Below are 22,326 nucleotides of genomic sequence, written 5' to 3'. Positions count from 1 at the left end.
AGTACAGTTCCTGAGGTGATGAAAATGTTCTAATACGGACTGTGGTGATGGTTGCATATACCTGTGAGTATACTAAAAACCACTGAATTGTACACTTTAAATGGGTAAATTGTATGGTTTGTGAATTATATCTCCATAAATCTGTTAAAGAGAAAACCTATTACCCTAATTATTCTTTCCTGCCACCTGCAAATGGTAGTGGAGGTCAAAAAAGAGTCTGGAGGCTTCTGAGGCCATAAATACAGAGATATTCAAGATTAAATCTAACAGGGAGCTGACCTAGACAGGTTTTAAGCCAGGATTACAAAGTGTCCCATTTTGCTAACTGCTTGATGTTATCCCAAACAGTTGTGAAAGTTTTATTCTGACTTCATCACTGAAGAGCAGAGCAGACATTCCATTAGCTCTGCTGGGGTGCCGCCATTCTGTGGGAGGTCCATACAGTGACTTAAAAATACTTGGATTCTTGTTGGCAACAGAGACAAATAACTCACAAATTAACATTGCAAATATGTAATCAGCAAAAAAGAGTACAATCAACAGTTAAGCAGTCACTACATAAAACTTTAATAATATGACCTGTATCAGGTTTAATGTATGAATAAAACATCTTCGGTGGAGCCACTCTGTAATTTGCCTTTAAGCTTTAGGAACAATTTAAACAGTGAAACAGAATTAAGAAGATATCCATTTCCCTGAAACTCACCTGAAGTGCAGAAAGGGCCACAGCGCCACAGAGACAAATAAGTGGATATACAGGGAAAAGAAATCGCTCTTCTTTGTGAGGCTGGATGAAGAAAATTATAAACCAAATATACATTGGAGCCAAGGTAAGCCAGTATGGGTGGCCTAAATTCTGAACTGTAAGACACAGAAAAATATCCACCTTTCACCATATTAGAAAACAAGATATTGAGTTTCAATGTTCTCTTGATCTTGAACATGAAAACATGCCCTAGGGCACCCCATAAATTGTTTCAGTTCTTGTATTCACACTTTCTCTAATGCAATAAAGGAGTCAAGTACAAAGAGGTATATACTTAGCTCTCCCAAGAGATCCAACATCGAAAGGGAGGCACAATACTGGATGTGGCTAAAACAAATGAAAGTCAGGTGAACGGGCAATAGAGCTTCATTTCTACACTGAATGAAGAAAAAAAAGGCTTCTCTCTCTAATGAGTCCTGCCACTAAGACTTAAGGTTCCTGAAATTAACCAGCATAACATAAACTCATTTCTTGGGTTTTAATTCCTATGTTCTGTTTAATACATTAATCTTCTTATTATACACCAATCAGTCTGTTCAAATAGCTACAGATCAAAGGAAAGAAAAACAGCTGGATTCTCAAACCCATCACTAGTTTTTGTCAAATCACAAATGACAGAGTTTGTTTCAAAGCAAATATATAAAAACACTCTTAAAGGAAGTTTACTGATCAAGTTTTCTTTTCTCTTCTAAAAATACCTATCCACTCCGAACCCCCAAATTGGAACCAAAATGTACTTAAAGCATGTGAAAGAATTAAAGGAATTTAATGAACACAAAGACCAAGCACCTTCTGGAAAGTTGCTGTGGTTAGGTACATGAACACTAAGTGCTAAGCCTGCAGCCTACAATGAAGGCATCCCCCACTGTGCTTATATCAGTGATAATGAGCAGCGCATAGGATCGCAGGCAAATGGTTGGTAGAGAGCGCCCCCTGGTGTCCATTACGTCTACAATGCTCAAATTCAAATAAAACAAGTTACCAAGCTCCAACTTAAAAAGAAAAATTTTTTAATTTGATTATTTTAAATTTAAAAACAATTATCCACCTTAGGATGCCTAATTTAGTGTTTCTAAGTTGTCTGTATTTTTGAAGACACTCTTGAGGGATAAAAATTCTTGGACTGAAATAACAGCTGATCTTTTAAACTTTCCACTATACAACTGTATCACGAGATTTCAGGCTTTTAAAACTTATCCCTTCCCAGGAAGTATTTTAGGTTGGAATTTTCTTAATTGAAAGAAAAGAAGTACAAGTAAACAATCTTTTTCTCTTCTGTATCTCAAAGACTAACAAATATATTTTTAAATATAGCCTAAAGTTTTGAAATGCCTTCTACATAACATACAAAATCATAACCACAGTTGTACTACATAATGGGATAAATAGGTCTTTTCTTTCCTACTTCTTTATATTTTTCTGTTTTTTTCTTTTAAAAAAGTTTGTTCCTATTATAAAATACACAAGAAAGTATAAATAAAAACAGAAAGCACTTATTTTCTTACTAGGTGGACATATGTATGCATTATACATTTTAAAACTAAAACTGGCTTCATACTGTGGAAAACAGCTTAATGTACTGTTTTTATACTTACATTACAAGCATTTCTAAATTTTCCACAAGCAGAAATTATTTCTATAGTCAGAAAAAGAATCCTGATGTGGGACATTGCAAGATAAATGACCTAGTTTCCTTAGAAATCTTCAGGAGAAAAGAGGTGAGAATGGGGAACCTCTTAAAAAGCTTAAGAAACATAACACCAAATTCAGCATATGACCTCTGTTTAGCTCCTGCTTTAAACAAACTGTAAAAAATTATTTTTCAGACAATGAAGAAAATCTGAATATCAACTTGATATAAGATGATATTAAGGAATGACTTGATTTTTTTAGAATAATGGCATTATGGTTATGTCAAAACAAAAAAGTCCTCACAAAAGTGACTCTGAAGGCTGCTTTCCTATACTATTATAATACAGTGAACTCTCAGTAAACCATTAATAGTAGAAAAGCAGAATAAAAGGTGAGAGGGAGCAAGAACATAGCATCCAAATCAGACTGAAAAGTTGAAATAAAACCTCTTTTCAAATCTCATATGAATTTCTGCTCAAATCTGTCTTCCATAAAAGAAACTATGGGCACCAGGTATCGAAAGCCATGACAACTTGAGAGAACACTGGCTGTGCAACACAGAAGCAAAGCGAGCAAAACAAATGACCTAAACCTCTCACAAGGCACAGGAAGCAAAACGAAACAAAGAGAAACATCACACTTCTTAAGAAGTCTAAAGCTTCTCTCACTTAAGTACCCAATTTGGGGGAATTCCTATAGGGTTTAGCTTTCAGATTTGGGGTGGAAGTAATCTCCCAAACAATGTCTGCCTCTAGCATTGATTATCTTAAGCAATCTACCATGTTAACATATACTTTTTTCAAACACAGAAGACTCAGTTCTGAGATTTTATAAGTGTTTCTGCCTCCCTGGGTGGTTCTGTAAATTATAATGACTTCCTCACTTTAAGGGATATAAAGCTCCTCCCTGTCAGTTTAACTTGCAATTATTCACCAAATCTTCATAGGGTCTAATAATCGACACATATAGATCAAAAACTCAATAAACCAACCATTTCCATAGGGAGAAAATGGAGAATGAATACGCAGATTCTTTTTCATTTCTTGGTATACACTGCTACTTGCTCTTTCCTCCCCAAAAACCTACCATCGATTGCGCCACTCACCATGAAATCTCTGCAGTAGGTATTCCATAAGAGAAGTCAGTGGTAAGACCAGGAGAGCCAAAGCAAAGACTACATTAAAATTCAGAAATCCATTAATTAAATAGAAATGCCAGGGTTCTGTACCTGAGGGAGACAAAGGGGTAAAAAAATCATTAGTGGATGCCTTGGGTACCTATTACAGCTTTTGACTTGTAATGCCCTTCGTTTGAGTGATGCTGATGATTCAATGTCCCAAGTTAAGAGAGTCCGCAGGCCCCCTCTTGCAAGGCTCAGCCAGACAAGTGAAGCACAAGAGCAGAAGACTGGAAGACAATGGGAGTGATCATGATTTGGACAGAAATCAAGTTTTAAGCTATATTTTCTATACTGACCACTATATCTAGTTCAGACAGCCATGTCCAAATGGGACTAATACTTTTTCAGGACAACCAAATAATTTAAATAGGTTAGTCGTGACATTGTGATTTATAATAAGAAATATGTCTTCATCCCCATTCTGGGTACAGAGCTCCTAAACCCTTGGAATTTCCTACGTGATGAGAATGATAAAAAGTGTCCTTTGTTATGTTAATTAGGAGACCTTAGGACAGCCTCAGGATAACCTAACGTTGGGGGCTGGTTGCCAGGGGAACCAAGCTTGTGATTAGAAGGTCAGAATTTTCAATCCTACCCCTGAACTCTGATCTCAGGGGAGGGGAGAGGGGCTGGCAATAAAGTTCAATCACCAATGGCCAATGATTTAATCAATCAAGCCTATGTAATGAAGCATCCATAAAAATCCAAAAGGTTAGTGAACACATGGTGCGGGGAGAGCTCCAAGCGGGTTCCCACATACCTTGCCTTACCTCTGCAATCTGGCTATTCACTTGTATCCTTTACAATAAACTGGGAAACCTAAGTAAATGTTGTTTCTCTGAGTCCTATGAGCTGCTCTAGCCAATTAAATGAATCCAACAAGGGGGCTGTTGGGACTTCCAATCTATAGCTGATGGGTCAGAAGCACAGGTGACAACCTGGACTTTCCATTGGCATCTGAAGGGGGTGGGGAGGGGCAGTGTTGTAGAATTGAGCTACTGGGGCCTTTCCCATTTCCCTCCCACCTGTTCATCCCACTTACTTTCTAGTATCTTTCCCCTTGATATGCTCAACCACTATTTTATAGTCATGTATACAGGAGACCTTGTGTTTGGTAAATAGCAAAACCTTAGGAAAACAATGTTCAGAGACCCAGACCTGCTCAGAAGTTTTGAAGATTCAGAATGAAACAAAGTGACTAAAAACACAAGCCTTACACTAGCTCTGATTCTTTAACTCAAAATCCTTAAACCCAAATGATGAGAAACAGCCCCCTCTGCACATTTGGGAGGTATTTCATCTTCTCTTTCCCTCTGCGTGATTACTTCAACCAGGCAGTGAATGACACCCACGGGTTCTAATCACTGTGTTGTGACACCGCCTTGCAACACAGCAATTTCCTGCAATCAGCGTTGCTTAAAGGATAATCAAGGCAGAACATTCCGAAAAACCTGACATTTTCGCAGCTTGCACAGCAAAATCAGATTAGAAACCAAGCCCATAACACTAGAAACACTAGGGGGACGAACAAGAGGGAGGGGGTACCTTAAGGAAGGACTCATATTCAATTGTGTGTCGCCTTTTGGGAAAGCTCACTTCTTTCTGTCAAACTACAACAACTGAAACTATTCAGGAACAGAGGTGCTGACCCAGACCAAATTCATTACAGACATTTATATCTTGTATTCTTTTTTCTTTTTTTTTAAATCCTCACCCTAGGATATTTTTCCATTGCTTTTCATTCAGAGAGAGTAGGGGAGAGAAAGAGAGAGAGAGAAACATCGATGTGAGAGAGACACATCAAAAAGTTGCCTCCCATACTCGCCCTAGACCCGGGTAAGGAATTGAGCCTGCAACCGAGGTCCATGCGGGCCAATGCTCTAACCACTGAGCCAAAACAGCTAGGGCACATTTTGTATTCTTTACAAATAACCTTTTGGGTTGCAGAAAAAAATAGATGGTCTTATTTTCAAAACAGAAATATATGTCTTCTCTGGATTTTAATTACTGTTTAACAACACATTTCCTAAATGGAGTTCTTTGGGACCCCAGAGAGGTAAGTTTTTGCACAGTCCTCTCCTGCCTGCCAGCTGGAGGCAGTACTACTAACCTTGACCTGCCTTCTCCTTAACTAATTCTGGAAATCTGAGTCCGAGAAGAAAAACCCGAGTGACTAGAGAGAAAGGGGTATTTTACATCATCTATTGCAGATGCTAAGCATCATTAGAAAAAAGCCCTTCTCTTTGATTCTTGCAAATACATACGGTTTTTTCAGAAAGCTTTTTAGTTTCTAGTAAATACTTGTCTCTACCACAATTTACTATACCCTCCTATAGGGCTATCTTTTTACCTAGGTATACTGAACTCTGAGATGCAGGACCAAAAGTATTAAGTCAGTAAACTCTCTATTTATGTGTTCAGTGCTCACAGACCCCAGTTCACAGCTAGGCTGTGAATATTTCATAATAGACTATTACTTCCCTGAAGGATGGGGCAAAAATTGGGGGTAAGCCAAGAGTGGAAAAGGTTCAAGTGACAACAGTATTAAAAACAAGGGCAAAAGGGGACAAAAATAGTGAATTCTGTTACCCAGTGACATCTGCCTTAAAAGGGAAAAGAGTAAAAAGCTTTTATCTCCAGGGAGATATTAAATGCTGCTGCTCAGAAAGTACCAAAGCTGAACTCTGCAGAAAAACTGCGTCAGAATGACAAGCTAAGCATTTAACTGGAGCAAAAGGCAAGGTGAAAGAAAGCTGGCATCGAGGTCTCTGCAGAAAGTGACTCACCAGCCTTCCTCTTTATGAAAGTCGATTCTTCACTCAAATGAGCTGAAGAGCGCTTAGAGAGCAGGCTAAAAGGAGGGATGTTTACTGTCCCATAGATTGAATGAAGGGAAACTGCTGTATAGGCTTATAATTTTATAGGACTATAGGCAGAAAATTATAGTAAATAATCCTTAAAAATGTCAAACTGGTACCACCAACATGGAAAAGCCACCAAGGCACAACAAAAAAGAGTGAAGGCTCTGGAGAGTTCCGGCTGGCAGTCAACTCCAAGCAGGTCTCAAAAGACTCCATTGGGCTTCATCCTCACTACAGCAAGAATGGAAAAGTGGGTGCTTCAAGAGAGGGCATTCACTTCTGCCTTCCAAAATGTCTAGTCCAGCAATCTGACATATGTTGATAAAGCACATACACAGGCAGGAATCAGATCCGAAGCCGCAGAATGGCATTGTTGGGCAGGCCCTTTGCTATTTTGAGGGAAGAGTGCTTCCTGTACCAGTGCTCCCCAGCCTTCCCTAGGCCTGTGCACTCAGAGCACCGCTCTTCACTCACCACAAATGCTCACCAACCTCACATCTGAGAACATGAAATATCACAAGCGTAAGAGGCAAATTCTGTGCCAAGACCATTTCTTTTTTGCAACACTGAATTTCACCTCTTGAACTTTGACCCCATAGAGATGTTTTGCCTATCTATGACTTTGCAATTTTATGTCTACACTATTCTAAGTTTCCTAAATGCCAAGTATTCTTTCCTTCGTCCATACATTGCTTTTCTTCAACAAGCCTCTGGCACAGCGCTCCCTGGTGCAGGAGCCTGCCAGTGCACGTGGCACTCAGCCATGAAAACTCCGAAGGGCTCCTGATCACCCTCCAGGCCAAACAGCATCAGACCTTCAAAGATGCAACTTCTTGCCCCTTTTATAGATTGGATCTTATCTTCTACTACTCTCAGCTGTTTTTTTGCAAGCCTATTCTCCTGTAAAATCTCAATAGCCAAACCCCAGGGTATTGCTAAGGTTGTTTTTAGTGGAAAAAACATGCTTAAGAAGCAGACAGCCCTGGGCTCTTATTCCATTTCTGCCACTTATTTAACTATGTGGCAAGTCTCTCACTAACTCTTCCTCAGTTTCCTCTTCTGGGACTAAGGATAAATGATGCCTATCTCACAGAGTTTTTATAAGGAGAAGAGGACAGTATGTGTAAAATTTTTGGTATACAGTAGGTATTCAATAAACAGAAGCTATTAATAGCTGTAAAACTTTCTTTCCCCTGGCTTCAAAAGGCGTGGAATGTGTCATAACATATGCTATCTGTCCAAGAAAGCTTAGAAAGGTCCCTTTGAAAATCAGGAACCATATGAAGAGTATTTATATTATTATAGTCACACTGGAGAGACTGAAATTATCTTGCTCATACCTGTGTAGTTTCTAAAATTCAGCTAATGCTGTAAAACTACTTTAAGTTGTGTGTGTTTTTAAAAAGAACTCAATATTCAATCTTTTTGTCTCAGTAGTCCCTACAATTGACATTCTATTGGTCTAAAATGTACCTCCCTAGTGTCTACGTAGCAAACCCCTCCTCTTCCTTCCAGGCTTAGCTCAAAGACCACCACCTCTAAGACGTTTTCCCTGAAACCACCAGATGGACTTGCTCGTATGATTCCCTGACTATCTTTCCACTGTAGCACATAATACACTGAACTGTAATTATCTGTGTGTATGCAACCTTATTAGACAATAAGCTCTATGAGGACACATGATAAATGCACAAAATCAGTTTATTCAACATTTCTATAACTCAAATCCATTTACCCATTCATTCAACATTTATAGGCTTATTATGTTCTTATATATAAGAAACAGCACATAAGGGACGTATGCAAAAAACTATCAGCATTTTAATTTTCAGATAAATGATGTGCCTACGATAGCTAATTAAGAGCTCAGCACAGGAGAGCCCTTTTTTTTTAAATACAGATTTTTAAAAATGTTTTTATTGATTTTTAGAGAGGAAGGAAGCAGGACAGAGAGGTAGGAACACTGAGAAACAATGATCAGCTGCCTCCTGCATGCTCCCTATGGGGGATCGGGCCTGCAACCTGGGCATGTTCCCTGACCGGGAATCAAACCAGTAAACTCTTGGTTCATGGGTTGATGCTCAACCACTGAGCAACACCAGCCGGGCAGAGCAGGAGATTCTTACAAAATAGTCAAAATAATGCCAAACAGTGCCAACCATGTAAGTAAAGTAAAAGAGCTGGAGTTTCCAAGACAAAAGACATGCTGTCTCACTGTTTGACAATTGTACAGCATCAAAGCATCTATTAAAAGATAAGTCTTTGATATTTGCTGAATAGACTCACCAATTATAACAAAATTAGCTGACAATCAACAGTAAAATACTTTTGGGTTTAAAAGTACTTATACCTTCATTATTCTTATTTGGTATCAAGAAAATCCCAACCTAGATTGTGTATACCACAACAGGTCGAATCAAAACAGTTCTAGGACATTATAGTGATAAGGGCTCTAATGAAATCTAACGGATACTAGAGAATTTGTCCATTCATTCATTCATGACAAATCTTCATTGAAGACCTGGAATACACAAAGACTGCCTACTCCTAAGATGGAAGAAGTCTTCTCTCTACAGTCCTGCTAAAGCAAAAAGGAGTTAATGCTCTTTAAAAGAATGGAAATCAACACACACACACACATACCCGTCAAATTCAAAGAAGAGGAAAAACCACAAAAATTCTACCATGAAGGTATGACATCCAGGTCAAATATATAGTAACAGATGGAAACTAGATTCTTGGTGGTGAGCATGCAATAAAGTATACAGATATCGAATTATGTTGTATACTTGCAATTTACATACTACTACTAACAAATATTACCTAAATAAAAATAAAGAAAGAAACAACCCCCCTTCTGGCTGACTACAGCACTGCATTAGTCCTACTGATGCCCAGTATGACAAGTCCTCCTGTCCCAACAAAGCTTTTCCTATCACTGTGATCAATTCCTGTATATCCAAAATAACAAAATCTGAACTGAAGCTATCCCAGGTTCATCAAAGCAAACAAACAGAGCCCCAAGGATTCTTCCCAGTAAAATGTTGGCCAAAATGAAAAGCAGATGCCAATGTTCAGGAAAGACTGGCCGCTGCTCTGCCAGTCCCTAAAACCTACCCCAGAAGCCCTTGACCCACCCACTGTTAAACTAGAAACATAAACTTAAATCAGTATTTATTCTTTCTTTACTGCTCTTCCTAGCAACCTGCTTATTTCCAGATTTATAAACCTCATCAATCTAAAGGACTACCAAAAATATGTAACATTTGGGGTGACTGGAAGATGGCAGCGCAGTAGATGGAGCTTTCTTCCATCTCCTCCCAGAATCTAACTGGAACTGAACTAAATTGGGGGACATTCACCCTGAAACACCAGCTGAAGACTGGCTGAAGAGGAGACTTTTAAATGAGGAAGGGCAGAAACCACCTCAAGACTAGTAGGAAGGGCAGGGTCGCAGGAGGTGCTGGTCCAGCTCTCAGGAGGGGCTGGCCAAGGGTGAGGAGGGCTCCCCCATAGAGAAGAGAGGCATGGACCCAGACAGGGCTCTACAAACCGGACAGCTAGAACAGGCAACAGCTGCCCATGCAGCAATCAGCAACTAGGCTTCTAGCAGGCAGAGGGCTGAACTGCCCAGGGACAAAGTCACTTTTTTAAAGGGCTGGCGCACAGGATTTTGGTTTCCACTCACCCTAGGTTTCAGCTGAGGGAGGGTGGTGCGGACTGGAGTCGCCTGAGGAGAAACAGGGATGGAAGGAGTTGGGGAGAGTCGCAGGGCAGGGCAGCTGCTGGGATATCTGTGCTCAATCATCTCCCCAATGTCACAGCGGCCATTTTTCTAAGAGGCACAAGCCCCTCACAACAGCAGAAGACTGGGGAAAGGCAAATACACCACCCCTTGGGATACCACTCACCCCACCCAGCACCTCCAACCCTGCTGAAAAGGCAGCAGGCTGAGGGAGCAGCCTCAGGGAGCATCAGTGGCTGGATCTGGGGTGGGGATATTTCCCTCCACATTTCCAGGAGCATGGCTGGCTCGTCCCTCCCACAGAAGAGCTAATAGAAACTCCAGGCTTCCAGTAGACCCCACCAACCTGCCTAAGAGGAATACCGCCTCGTGAGGTTAGGGAAATATTCCCAGAACACACCCACCATCTTCCCTGAAGTCTGAGACTTTGCTGACCCACCTTAGGGCCCTGTGCTGCTAAAAAGCCAGCTGAGGAGCTTAGCTTGCCCCTCCCCTGGGCAGTCAAACCCAGTGGACACAGCCACAAGTTGTGCATCACTTGAAGCTTCAAACAGGGCACCTGGAGCCAGACTTGGAAAGCTTCTGACACTGACTAGCACAAAAGTACCTCCTGGGTGGCCCCAAATCAGCAAACAAAACAGGTAGCCTCAAACAACATAGGGGCAGGATCCAAAGGGAAATGCTAGAAGGCACTAAAATCTGCTGAGAGGAACTTCACTTGGTTGGTGTTTTTGGCTTCTTTTTCCATTATTGTCTCTATTTTTTTCTTTTTTATTGCTTTGGTATTATTATTGTCATTATTTTTTCTCTCAGTTCTTTCATGTCTCTCAATAGCCTCCTTCCTTTTCTTGCTCTATTTTTCATTTCTTTATTTCTTTTCTTTCACTTTTTTCTCTTCTTTTTACCTTCTAATCTTTTTTGTTTCTCTTCTTTTCCTTTTCTATCGCTTTTCTACTCTTTACTCTTATTTTTTCCCTCTCCCTTCTTTCCTTTCAGAATCTTTATTCCCCCTTTTTCTTCTATTATTCTTTTTATTTAATTACTATTATTTTTCTTTCTTTTTCATTTATTACTCATTTTCTCTTTCCTAATTCTCTTTCATTTGTGGTTGTTTTTGCTGTTGCTGTTGAGTTCTTTTGTATGTTTTTGTTTCCTGTTTTGTTTTGTCCCATCAGCACCTGTACAACACCTTGCACAACGTGGTCAGGGTTGAGCCTCATACTTAATCAGCCTGAGAGGATATCCCACCCATGAACAGGACAACAACAATCAGGACCCAATTACAACAGGAGAGGCCAAACAAGTCACAAACAGGTCACTCCTAGAGTACCCAGCTCAGGAGTTCAAGGAGAGGGCACCACTGGGTCCCACAGTACATTTACTACAAATGACCACCATACTTAGTCAGCCTGAGAGGATATCCCACCCATGAACAGGACAACAACAATAAGGACCCAATTACAACAGGAGAGGCCAAACAACCCACAAACAGGTCACTCCTAGAGTATCCAGCTCAGGAGTTCAAGGAGAGGGCACCACTGGGTCCCACAGTACATTTACTACAAAAGACCACCCCATGAAGATTGGGAATCATAGCAGGTATATCTAATACATAGAAACAAACACAAAGAGACAACTAAATTGGGGAGAAAAAGACACCCACCAATGAAAAACAATAAGGAATCTCCAGAAAAAGACCTAAATGAGATGGAGTTAAGCAATTTATCAAACAGAGTTCAGAGTAATCATTATAAGGATGCTCAAGAAACTAAGTGAGAACTATAAGAAACTTAATGGGAACTACAAGAAACTTACTGGGAACATCAGCAAGAAAAGAACAAAGAAACCATGAATAATAACCAGTAGGAAATGAAGAACTATGTCTGACATCAAGAGTACACTGGAAGGCTTGGCCAGCATGGCTCAGTGGTTGACTGTCGACCTATGAACTGGGAGGTAACAGTTTGATTCCCAGTCAGGGCACATGCCCAGGTTACAGACTCAACCCCCAGTGCGGGCATGCAGGAGGCAGCCAATCAATGACTCTCCTCACTGATGTTTCTATCTCTCTCTCCCTCTCCCTTCCTCTCTCTGGAAAATCAATAAAAATATATTTTAAAATAAAAAGAATACACTGGAAGGAATTAAAAGCAGGCTTGAGGAAGCAGAGGAACTAACCAGTGGTGTGAAAGACAAGGTAGAAAGAAACAATAAGAGCAGCAAAAAACAAAAAAAACACCAAAAACCCACTTAAAAAGCATGAGGAGAGTTTAAGGGATGTATGGGACAACATGGAACACAACATCCACATCATAGGAGTCCAGAGGAAGAAGAAAGTGAGTAAGGGATAGAGAACCTGTTTGAAGAAATAATCACAGAAAAATTCCCTAACCTGGTGAAGAAAAAAGTCACACAAGTTCAGGAAGCACAGAGAGTCCCAATCAAGATGAACACAAAGACACCCACACCAAAACACAACATAATTAAAATGGCAAACATTAAAGACAAAGAGAAAATCTTAAAGGCAGCAAGAGAGAGAGTTAGTTACCTACAAGGAAGCTCCCATAAGGCTGTCAGCTGATTTCTCAACAGAAACATTACAGGCCAGAGGGAATGGCATGAAGTATTCAAAGTAATGAAAAGCAAGGATCTGAAACCAAGACTACACTCTCCAGCAAGGCTATCATTCAAAACTGAAGATGAAATAAAGAGCTTCCCAGACAAAAAAAGGTTAAAGGAGTTTATTACCATCAAACCAGAATTGCATGAAATGCTAAAGGGACTGTTATAAGTAATAAAGAGAAGATAGGCAAAAGAAAATTGGCAATAAGTAAGTACCTATCACTAATATCTTTCAATGTAAAAGGCTTAAATGCTCCAATCAAAAGACATAAGGTAGAAAGAGACAGAAACATCAATGATGAGAGAGTCACTGATTGGCTGCCTCCTGCACACCCCCTACTGGGGATCAAGCCCACAACCCGGGTATGTGCCCTGACCAGGAATCGAACCAGAGACCTCTTGGATCATGGGTCAACTCTCAACCACTGAGTCAATCTGGCCAGGGGGAGGTAGTAATACTTATATCTGGCGAAACAGACTTCAAAATGAAGGTCATAAGAAGAAATAAAGAGGGTCACTACATAACACTAAAGGGATCATCCCAACAAAAGAATATGGTAAACATATATGTACCCATATATGTACCAATATAGGAGGACCTAAAAATATTTTCAAAAAACTCCTGGAGGACTTTAAGGAAGAGACAGACAGCAATACAGTCATAGTAGGAGACTTTAACACCCCACTGATATCACTGGATAGATCTTCCAGGCAAAAAATAAATGACACACCAGGTGAGATGGATTGAATTGACACAAAACATTTCATTCCAAAGCTGCAGAGTATACATTCTTCTCAAGTGCACATGGAACATTCTCAAAGACAAACCACATGTTAGGACACAAAACAAGTCTCTGTAAGTTCAAGAAGAATGAAATTATGTCAAGCATCTTCTAGGCTCACAATGGCATGAAGCTAGAAATCAACTATAATAAGAAAACTCAAAAACATTAAACACATAGGGGCTAAATAGTATGTTATTAAACAATGAATGGGTTACCAAGTACATTAAGAAAGAAATAAAAAACTTCCTGGAAACAAATGAAAATAAACACAACAACACAAAATCTATGGGACACAGCAAAAGCAGTCCTGAGAGGAAAGTTCATAGCATTACAGGCCTACCTCAAAAAACAAGAAAAAGCTTTACTAAACCATCTAACACAACAACTAAAAGAATCAGAAAGAGAACAGCAAGAAAAGCTCCAAGGAAGTAGAAGTAAGGAAATAATAAAGATCAGAGCAGAAATAAATGACAGAGACTTAAAAAACAATACAAAAGATCAATAAAACCAAGAGCTGGTTCTTTGAAAAGATGAACAAAATTGATGAACCTTTAGCCAGACTCGTCAAGAAACAGACAGAGGACCCCAAAAAATTAAATTAGAAATGAAAGTCGTGAAGTAACAACTGACCCAATAGAAATACAGAGGATCTTAAGAAAATACTATGAACATCTATATGCCAAGAAACTGGACAACCTGGGAGAAATGGACAAATGCCTGGAAACATACAATCTTCCAAAACTCAATCAGGAGGACTCAGAAAACCTGAATAGACTGGTAACAACTAATGAAACTGAAGCAGTAACCAAAAAACTCCCAGCACACAAAAGTCCTGGACTGGGTGGATTTACAGGGAAGTTTTACCAAACATTCAAAGAAGAACTAATACCTATCCTCCTCAGACTATTCCAAAAAATTCAAGAGGAGGGAAGACTTCCAAGCTCTTTTTACGAGGACAGCATGATTCTAATTCTAAAATCAGATAAAGATACCATAAAGAAAGAAAACTACAGGTCAGTATCCCTGATGAACATAGATGCTAAAATCCTCAACAAAATATTAGCCAATCGGATCCAGCAATACATTAAAAAAGATCATACACCATGACCAAGTGGGATTTATTCTGGGGATGCAAGGCTGGTACAATATTCACAAATCAATAAATGTGATACATCACATAAACAAAATGTAAGATAAAAATCACATGATCATATCAATAGATGCAGAAAAAGCATTCAGCAAAATCCAATACCCATTTTTGATAGAAATTCTCAGCAAAGTAGGAATAGAGGGAACATACCTCAACATAATAAAGGCCATATATGACAAACCTACAGCCAACATCATACTCAATAGGCAAAAACTGTTTCCCTTATAAACAGGAACAAGACAGGGAAGTCTACTTTATCACTCTTATTTAACATAGTACTGGAAGTCCTAGCCACAATGATCAGACAAGAAGAAAATATAAAAGGCATCCAAATTGGAAAGGAGGAAGTATCACATGATCTCACTTATATGTGGAATCTAATGAACAAAATAAACTGACAAACAAAATAGATCCAGAGACATGGACGCATGGAACAGGCTGACAGATCTCAGAGGGAGGGGGTAAGGGGTGGTGGGAAGAGATTAACCAAAGAATTTATATGCATATATGCATAACCCACGGACACAGATAATAGTGCAGTGAAGGTCCGCAGTGGGGGGGGGGCTGGGGTGGAGTGGAGGAGGTCAATCAAGGTAAAAGGGAGACATCTGTAACACTTTCAACAACAGAGATAAACTTAAAAAAAAAAAAAGGAGGAAGTAAAACTGTCATTATTAGCAGATGACATGATATTGTACATAGAAAACCCTAAAGACTCCACCAAAAAACTACTAGATTTAATTAATGAATTCGGCAATGTGGCAGGATACACAAGTAACACCAGAAATCGGTGGCATTTTTTATACAATAATGAACTCTCAGAAGAGAATCTAAAAAACCAGTCCCATTTACCATTACAAAAAAAAAAAAGAGATACCTAGGAATAAACTTAACCAAGGAGGTAAAAGATCTGTACTTGGAAAACTACAGGACATTGAAAAAAGAAACAGAGGAAGATACAAACAAGTGGAAACATATACCGTGTTCACAGATTAGAAGAATTAACATAATTAAAATGCCCATACTACCAGGGGAAAATGAAGGACATCTGTAATATAGTAAACCCTCAATTTTGTGGACCTCGGTTTAATGGACATCGTATTTAATGGACATTTCCCGTACATATGTTATATGTGAAAATTAACACCCAGTTAATTTAAAAATGCTTTTAACCAAAATTTACTTATAATTAAATTAACAGGTTATATTTTGTTATTAATTCACTTATTTTTCACAAATAGGCCCTATGTTGGAAAAAACACTGTAGTAATTTCACCAACATAAATAAATATTACATATCTACTATAGTCTACATATTTAAATCCAAGAGTCACAGCTTGTAAACAATGTTCGGCGAATGATTAGCACGTGATCACACATCGATCGTGGTAATTTTGGCTCTGTTGTCACTTGGGGCGACTTTATGCAGCAGTTTTTTTTTTTTCTTAATGCTTTTTTTTTTTTTTTTTTAGAAAGAGAGGAAGGGAGAGATAGAAACATCAATGAGAGAAAAACATCAATCAGCTGCCTCCTGCATGCCCCCTACTGGTGATCGAGCCTGCAACCTGGGCATGTGCCTCAACTGGGAATCAATCGAACAAGTGACCTCTTGGTACTTGGGAAGAAACTCAACCAACTGAGCGACTGGTTGGGCTCTGCTGCAGTTTGGTTTTTTTTTGTTTGTTTTTTGTTAATTCTCATCTTAGGATACTTTTTCCATTGATTTTTTTAGAGAGAGCGGAAGAGAGCGAAAGAGAGGAAGAGAGGAAAGGAGAAAGGAGAAGGGAGGAAGGGAGGAAGGGAGGAAGGGAGGAAGGGAGGGGGATGTAGAGACGTAGAGACAGAGAGAGAAACATGGATGTGAGAGACACTGACTGGGTGCCTTCTGCATGCGCCCAGACCAGGGCCAGGGATCGAACCTGCAACCCAGGTACATGCCCTTGACTGGGAATCGAACCTGTGACCCTTTAGTATGCAAGCCAATGCTCTAACTACTGAGTGACATGGGCTAGTGTCTACAGCAGTTTTAATGTGTGCCAGCAGATGTTCCAACATGCACTAAGCCATGCCCCAGCCATGTGCATTTGTTTACTCGTGGTGACGTGATCAAATGCATTTACTAGACCTATTAGGTATAAATTAAAAATTACTGTTAATCCATACAGAAAACTTTTATGTAAAATTACACTTTTCATACATACTTCATTTTAACTGCACAAATGTATCTACATAAGTAAAAACAGGTAAACTCAACTTTTTAACATATGCATTCAGAAAACCTACTTTATTATATGACAGACTTTTGGCTTTAAAGAATAGCCCCTCACCCGAATTAGTCTGCATGTCAAGGTTTTACTGTACTCTCAACAATAAAAGTAAATTTTAAAAAAATATGTAACATTCCTATACCCTAACAAAAATTTACAAATAAGCAGTCAGAACATCAGTATGTAAAAACCCATTGAAAAGGTAGAAAACCTAATTTTTCAAAATTAAATTCAATTTAATACAGTTTATTCACCCATACGTAACAGATATTCATGCTTCCAATAGGTTCCATGTAAATCCATTTCTAATGTGTAATCTAGGTCTGAGAGAAATCTCCCTTGTCTTGTAAAAGAAAAGAAAATTTTACAAGTGAACTAAACATACAAACTCTCCCTAGCTAAAGGGAGACATCTACAGGCAACAGCTTAAAATTGGGGCTTTTTCTCACATCCTTGGGGATATTGGAGCCATAATGGAGCCTTCTGAAATTCTTTCACTTAACAATTATTATTCTTTTTTTAAATATATTTTTATTGATTTCAGAAAGAGAGGAAGGGAGAGGGAGAGAGAGAGAGAAACATCGATGACGAGAGTTACTGATCGGCTGCCTCCTGCGAGCCAGCAATCCAGGCATGTGGCCTGACCAGGAATTGAACTGCGATCTCCTGGATCATAGGTCGATGCTCAACCACTGAGCCAGCTGGCTGGGCAGCAATTATTCTTTTAACCATGCAGTCTGTGAATTCCATTCACTGAACAAAACACAGTTTATTTTAACCTATTACTTGCCATCTAAAATAACAATATTCCCCAAATTCCAAGAGGCCAATTAAATTTCATTCATTTGCTTACTTTAAATCTCCTCTCTCAATCTGTTGGTCCTAATGGCAGGGTGGCACAGAAAAATGGTTGGCATGTCTTAAATTGGTAAGAGACACACAGAGAATATTAACCTGCTTCAGAGCAGAGCCTGAAGACAATCATATTTAGAATGAAGTTTAAGAACTTCAAAAGACTGAGGCGGAAGAAACTACTCTTATTTTAATGAAAAACTGTCTCGTAAATTGTTGACTGACTTGCATGATCTGATCAGAAGATCTCTCTAGCTCATCCCTCTGTCACTAACTCAAATGTCCTCAGGGGACAAATGGCTGGCTGGAAAAAGAAAAGGCGGCTGTCCAAGAGAAAGACATCAGGGAGGGGTGACGGCAGTAAGCTGGAGAATGCATCCCAAGACTAAAGGCATACCATTTTTTCCCCCTTTAACCCTAAACTGGCCAAACCACTGTAGATGAAAAAGGGGTTCTATGGAAAGGAACCCCCCTGGGTGACCTGATCATAAATTCCTAACTGCGCAGGTCATGGTGAGTAGGCAGGCCTTAGGCATATAAATTCTTTAGTACAAGGGTTATCTTTGCCTTAAGCAAGCCCTGTCCTTGCTTTCTGTGCATCTAGGTTAACACACCTCTGCAATAACACTTTTTAGACCCCTCCTTCTAAAGCGGAATCACACTCAAAAGAGGGCAGAATCTTAACCTATAATTAGATCCCTGCCTTGCTTTCTCTCACCCTCAAGTAATCTTCCTTCTCTTCCCTCCTTAATTTCAAATGCATACAAGCTGCAAAACAGTTATTCTTGGGAGCACGTGAGATATTCTGGCATATGCTGTTGGTTTGGCTCAGATTCTTATAAAAATTCTCTACAGGTTTGGACTTTTCTTACATCAACACTACCCACCCTCTCATGCTGACCCCACCCTCCTACTTGCTATGCTTGGTCTACAAATTTTTCAAACTTTCCCCCTAACGCCTGATACTGAAGTAATGTGAATTTAAAAAAGAAAAAGGAATACCAAATGTGTATATGTGCAGAAAATGTCTGGAGAAATATACTCCAAGGTTTTAACAATAGCTATCTGGAGATTAGGGGATTATGAATGTTTTTATTTTCTTATTTTTGTTATCATATTAATTTTCTAATGAGAAGAGAAAAAAGTAACTTTTAATAAAAAAAGAGTATTATCAAAAGCCATGGCATACCCAATCCTCACTACTTTGAAGCTGAGAATAACAGCAGGACCAACAGAAAGCTAAATCTAAATCCCACATTAATCAAGGAGAAGTATTTAGTGGCAACATATTATCACTGCACTCTATTCAAATGACATTTATTTTTTAATAAAAAAAGAATATTACTAGCAAAGGAATTCCATATTTGATAAAGTGAGGCAACTGAATTAAAACTTCAAAGCCCAGGCAAATTAAACTATCTCCTAATTCTAGTCCAATCTCATAAGGCCTTACCATAAAGATCAGGTCCATGTGGAGTAAAGACATTATACAAAACAATGTTGAGCGGTGCAATCACCAGCTTCCCATAATAGTAGCTGTCAATGACCACCACAGGAACCTGAAACAGAGCAGAAAATACATAGCAACTGTGGAGTTTTGCTTTGGAAACATGCTCACAATGCTAATAGGATAAACTTCAAAATGAAAAACAGAATCAACTCCTAATATTCTCTTTCCCACATCAGAAGTTGCTTTCACACAGTGGAACATACAGATGATATATAATAAAATTGTATACCTGAGATTTACATAATGTTATTAACAGGTGTTACCCAATAAATTAAATTAAATTACATTTTTAAAAAAGAAGTTGTTCTCATTACAACTTTAGAACAAAATAAGAAAAAGAGAAAACTCACCAGAAAGAGAATGAGGGCCACCAGCGACCAATGAAAGAAACTCTTCCACCTGTGTTTCATGACCAGCAAGTCAAAGGCAATAGGTAAGCTATTTAAGAGAGAAACAGAAAGTGGGAAGTTAAATACTTAGAATACAGACAGGTCAGATTCACATGCCTCATGTGGAAATGAGAATGGCATGTCTCCAGCAGTTATAACGAGGAAGAAACGTGGTAAAAGGGAGGATGTCTTCTAAAAAAAATACACAGTTCTCCTCACAGGACCCATCAGACTGCTATGCACCCTCAATGCACAAGAAATATCAATACTGAGCTTCTGGAATGAGCTCTGTTTTATACATATTTATGCGTAATGGGCATTCAAAATATATTAATTATAAGTAAATGTAGCCTACTGTCCTACACGCACCCTGCCAAATAAGTACTGATTTCTCCCTTTCGTGATATATTAAGATTTTAGCAATATCATATTACAAATTTGACTTCAATTCTGATATATCCTCTCCCAATATGATTTGCTCTTCTTCCTTTCACTTAAATTTCTTAAATTCCTTAAATGCCTTCACTATTTCTTCCTTAAGGCCTAGCATAAGTTATTAAGACTGACCTCTTGGCCACACCCACTATCTCTTCACAAGTCTCAATTCCCTTTGTCTATCTGCTGTTCTTTGCACAAAGCATCTGTCCCTTCCTCTTTGGGCTCCCTAGCTCCTGCTCTTTTCTGGACTCTCCCCTTGTGCTTCTTTCTAGGCTTCTTTTTTTCCGTACCCCATGGTGGTGCTCTACTATGGTGATAGTTCCCTAAAACAAGCTTCTGCTTTTCTTTCTCCACACTTGCTTTCTCAGTAGGTGCTTCCACTCTTGTTGCATGAACAATCACCCTCATATCCATGACTTCCAAATCTAGGATACTAGTCTGAGCCTTTAGCCATGCTCCAACACAAAGAATTCCCTCCCTATACCAATCTAGTCCCACGGAATCCACCTCCTCCATAAAATCTCTGCAGAACCAATTTCTCCCATCTCTGAATTCATATGGCACTATCCTCTCTATCACTTATTTAGCATGTGCTGTCACAGAACACCATCTTTTATGATTTGAATTTCCACATTCTTTTACCTAAATTTTGCATCAACATTTGTGTTTTCATTTCCCCCCCCCAATTACTTACATTTCCATGTGCTATATTTCTCCTTTGATAGGACAGGGTTCTTTGGGAAAGCCAGTAATGTTGGGAAGAATAGAAGTTAGCAGAAAAGAGGAAGGCCAAATATGAAATGAATTGACTCCATAGAAGAAGCCATAGGCTTGGGTATATAGGAGCTGAGCAGGGCTGCCGAGATAAGGACACTGTGGACATCACTCACTCATACGGTTGCCAGGAGTCAAAGCCAACTCACTAGCATGTACACACGCACAAGTCATCATACTTTTAATTACTTGTTCAACGTCTATTTTTCCTACCAAAATGCAAGCTCCAAAAGAACAAGAACCATAACTTTTATTTTTCACAGTATTCAGCCATGCCTAGCACAAAGGATTCAATAAATGATGGTAGACTGCTAACTGACTGACTGTGATCCTGAAATCACTTACCTCTGCTAAAGGCAGACCAATCAAAACGTAAGACCCAGAAGTATTTGGGGAACTCCTGAAGTTCAATGTAGATGGAGTAGAGAGTAAAAGGAATGGAGGAACTAAAAAAAGGAAGACTAGAGAGGTAAAAAGGAGGAAATATAAGGGCTTTGTGAGTGATGTTAGAGTTTGGACACCATACAACAGGGGTTGACAAACTTTTTTTTTTTTTTTTTAAATATATCTTTATTGATTTCAGAGAGAGGAAAGGAGAGGGAGAGAGACAGAAACATCAATGACGAGAGAGAGTCATTGATCAGCTGCCTCCCGCACACCCCTGACTGGGCATGGAGCCCGCAACCCCGGCATGTGCCCTAACCGGGAATCGAACCCCGATCGCCTGGATTCCAGGTCGACGCTCAACCACTGAGGCATGCCTGGCTGGGCAGGGTTGGCAAACTTTTTATTTAAAGGACCTGACAGCATATATTTTAGGCTTTGCAAGGCCACATATGGTCTCTGATGCATATTCTTCTGTGTGTGTTAACAATGCACACACAGAAATGCAAAAATTTTAGTTCTTGGGCTGTACAAAAAGAAACCAGCTGGATTTCCTCCACAGGACACAGGCTGACAATCTCTGTCACACAGAACAATGGGGAAGCTATTATAGAGTTTAAAACAAAACAGGAGTGATGCAATCACATTTGCATTTTAGGAAGATAACTCTAGTTTGCATGTGGAGAGTAGATTTACAAGGATCAATACTAGAGGCAGGAAGATCATTCAGGAATCTGTATAGTAAATCAGGAGCAGTGAGAGGTAAAAAAAAGTAGTCAGATTCAAAAGATATTCAGGAGATAGAATAAATTAATAGGACATGGGAAAAAGAAGGCAGTCACATAATTTTTGAGTTCATGGCTCAGCACAGATGGTGGTACCATTTGCTGAGATAGAAACACAGGTAAAGAAACAGATTTGGAGGGAGGGTACAGATATGGAGAGAAGGTACTGAGTTTGGCTTTGTAAAC

At 39.3% G+C, this 22,326-nt stretch overlaps 1 protein-coding gene across 2 annotated transcripts in view; it reads right to left on the bottom strand.

Annotated features, from left to right (window-relative positions):
* The window catches only part of ALG9 (ALG9 alpha-1,2-mannosyltransferase), an 87,086-nt gene that overhangs the window by 51,502 nt on the left and 13,258 nt on the right, over positions 1 to 22,326 (bottom strand). For both annotated transcript variants that reach the window (XM_087821549.1, XM_087821550.1), the window contains exons 7-10: positions 19,721 to 19,808; positions 19,314 to 19,419; positions 3,504 to 3,626; positions 707 to 861 (exon numbers count right to left, since the gene is read on the bottom strand). In XM_087821549.1, the coding sequence (XP_087677675.1) occupies positions 707 to 861; positions 3,504 to 3,626; positions 19,314 to 19,419; positions 19,721 to 19,808 (472 nt within the window). The remainder of the gene's footprint in view (positions 1 to 706; positions 862 to 3,503; positions 3,627 to 19,313; positions 19,420 to 19,720; positions 19,809 to 22,326) is intronic.

Source organism: Miniopterus natalensis, chromosome 11 (assembly GCF_054644295.1).
Source record: "Miniopterus natalensis isolate mMinNat1 chromosome 11, mMinNat1.hap1, whole genome shotgun sequence".
NCBI lineage: Eukaryota > Metazoa > Chordata > Mammalia > Chiroptera > Miniopteridae > Miniopterus > Miniopterus natalensis.
Note: the sequence above shows the minus strand (reverse complement) of the source record. Positions and strands in the feature narration are given on the sequence as shown.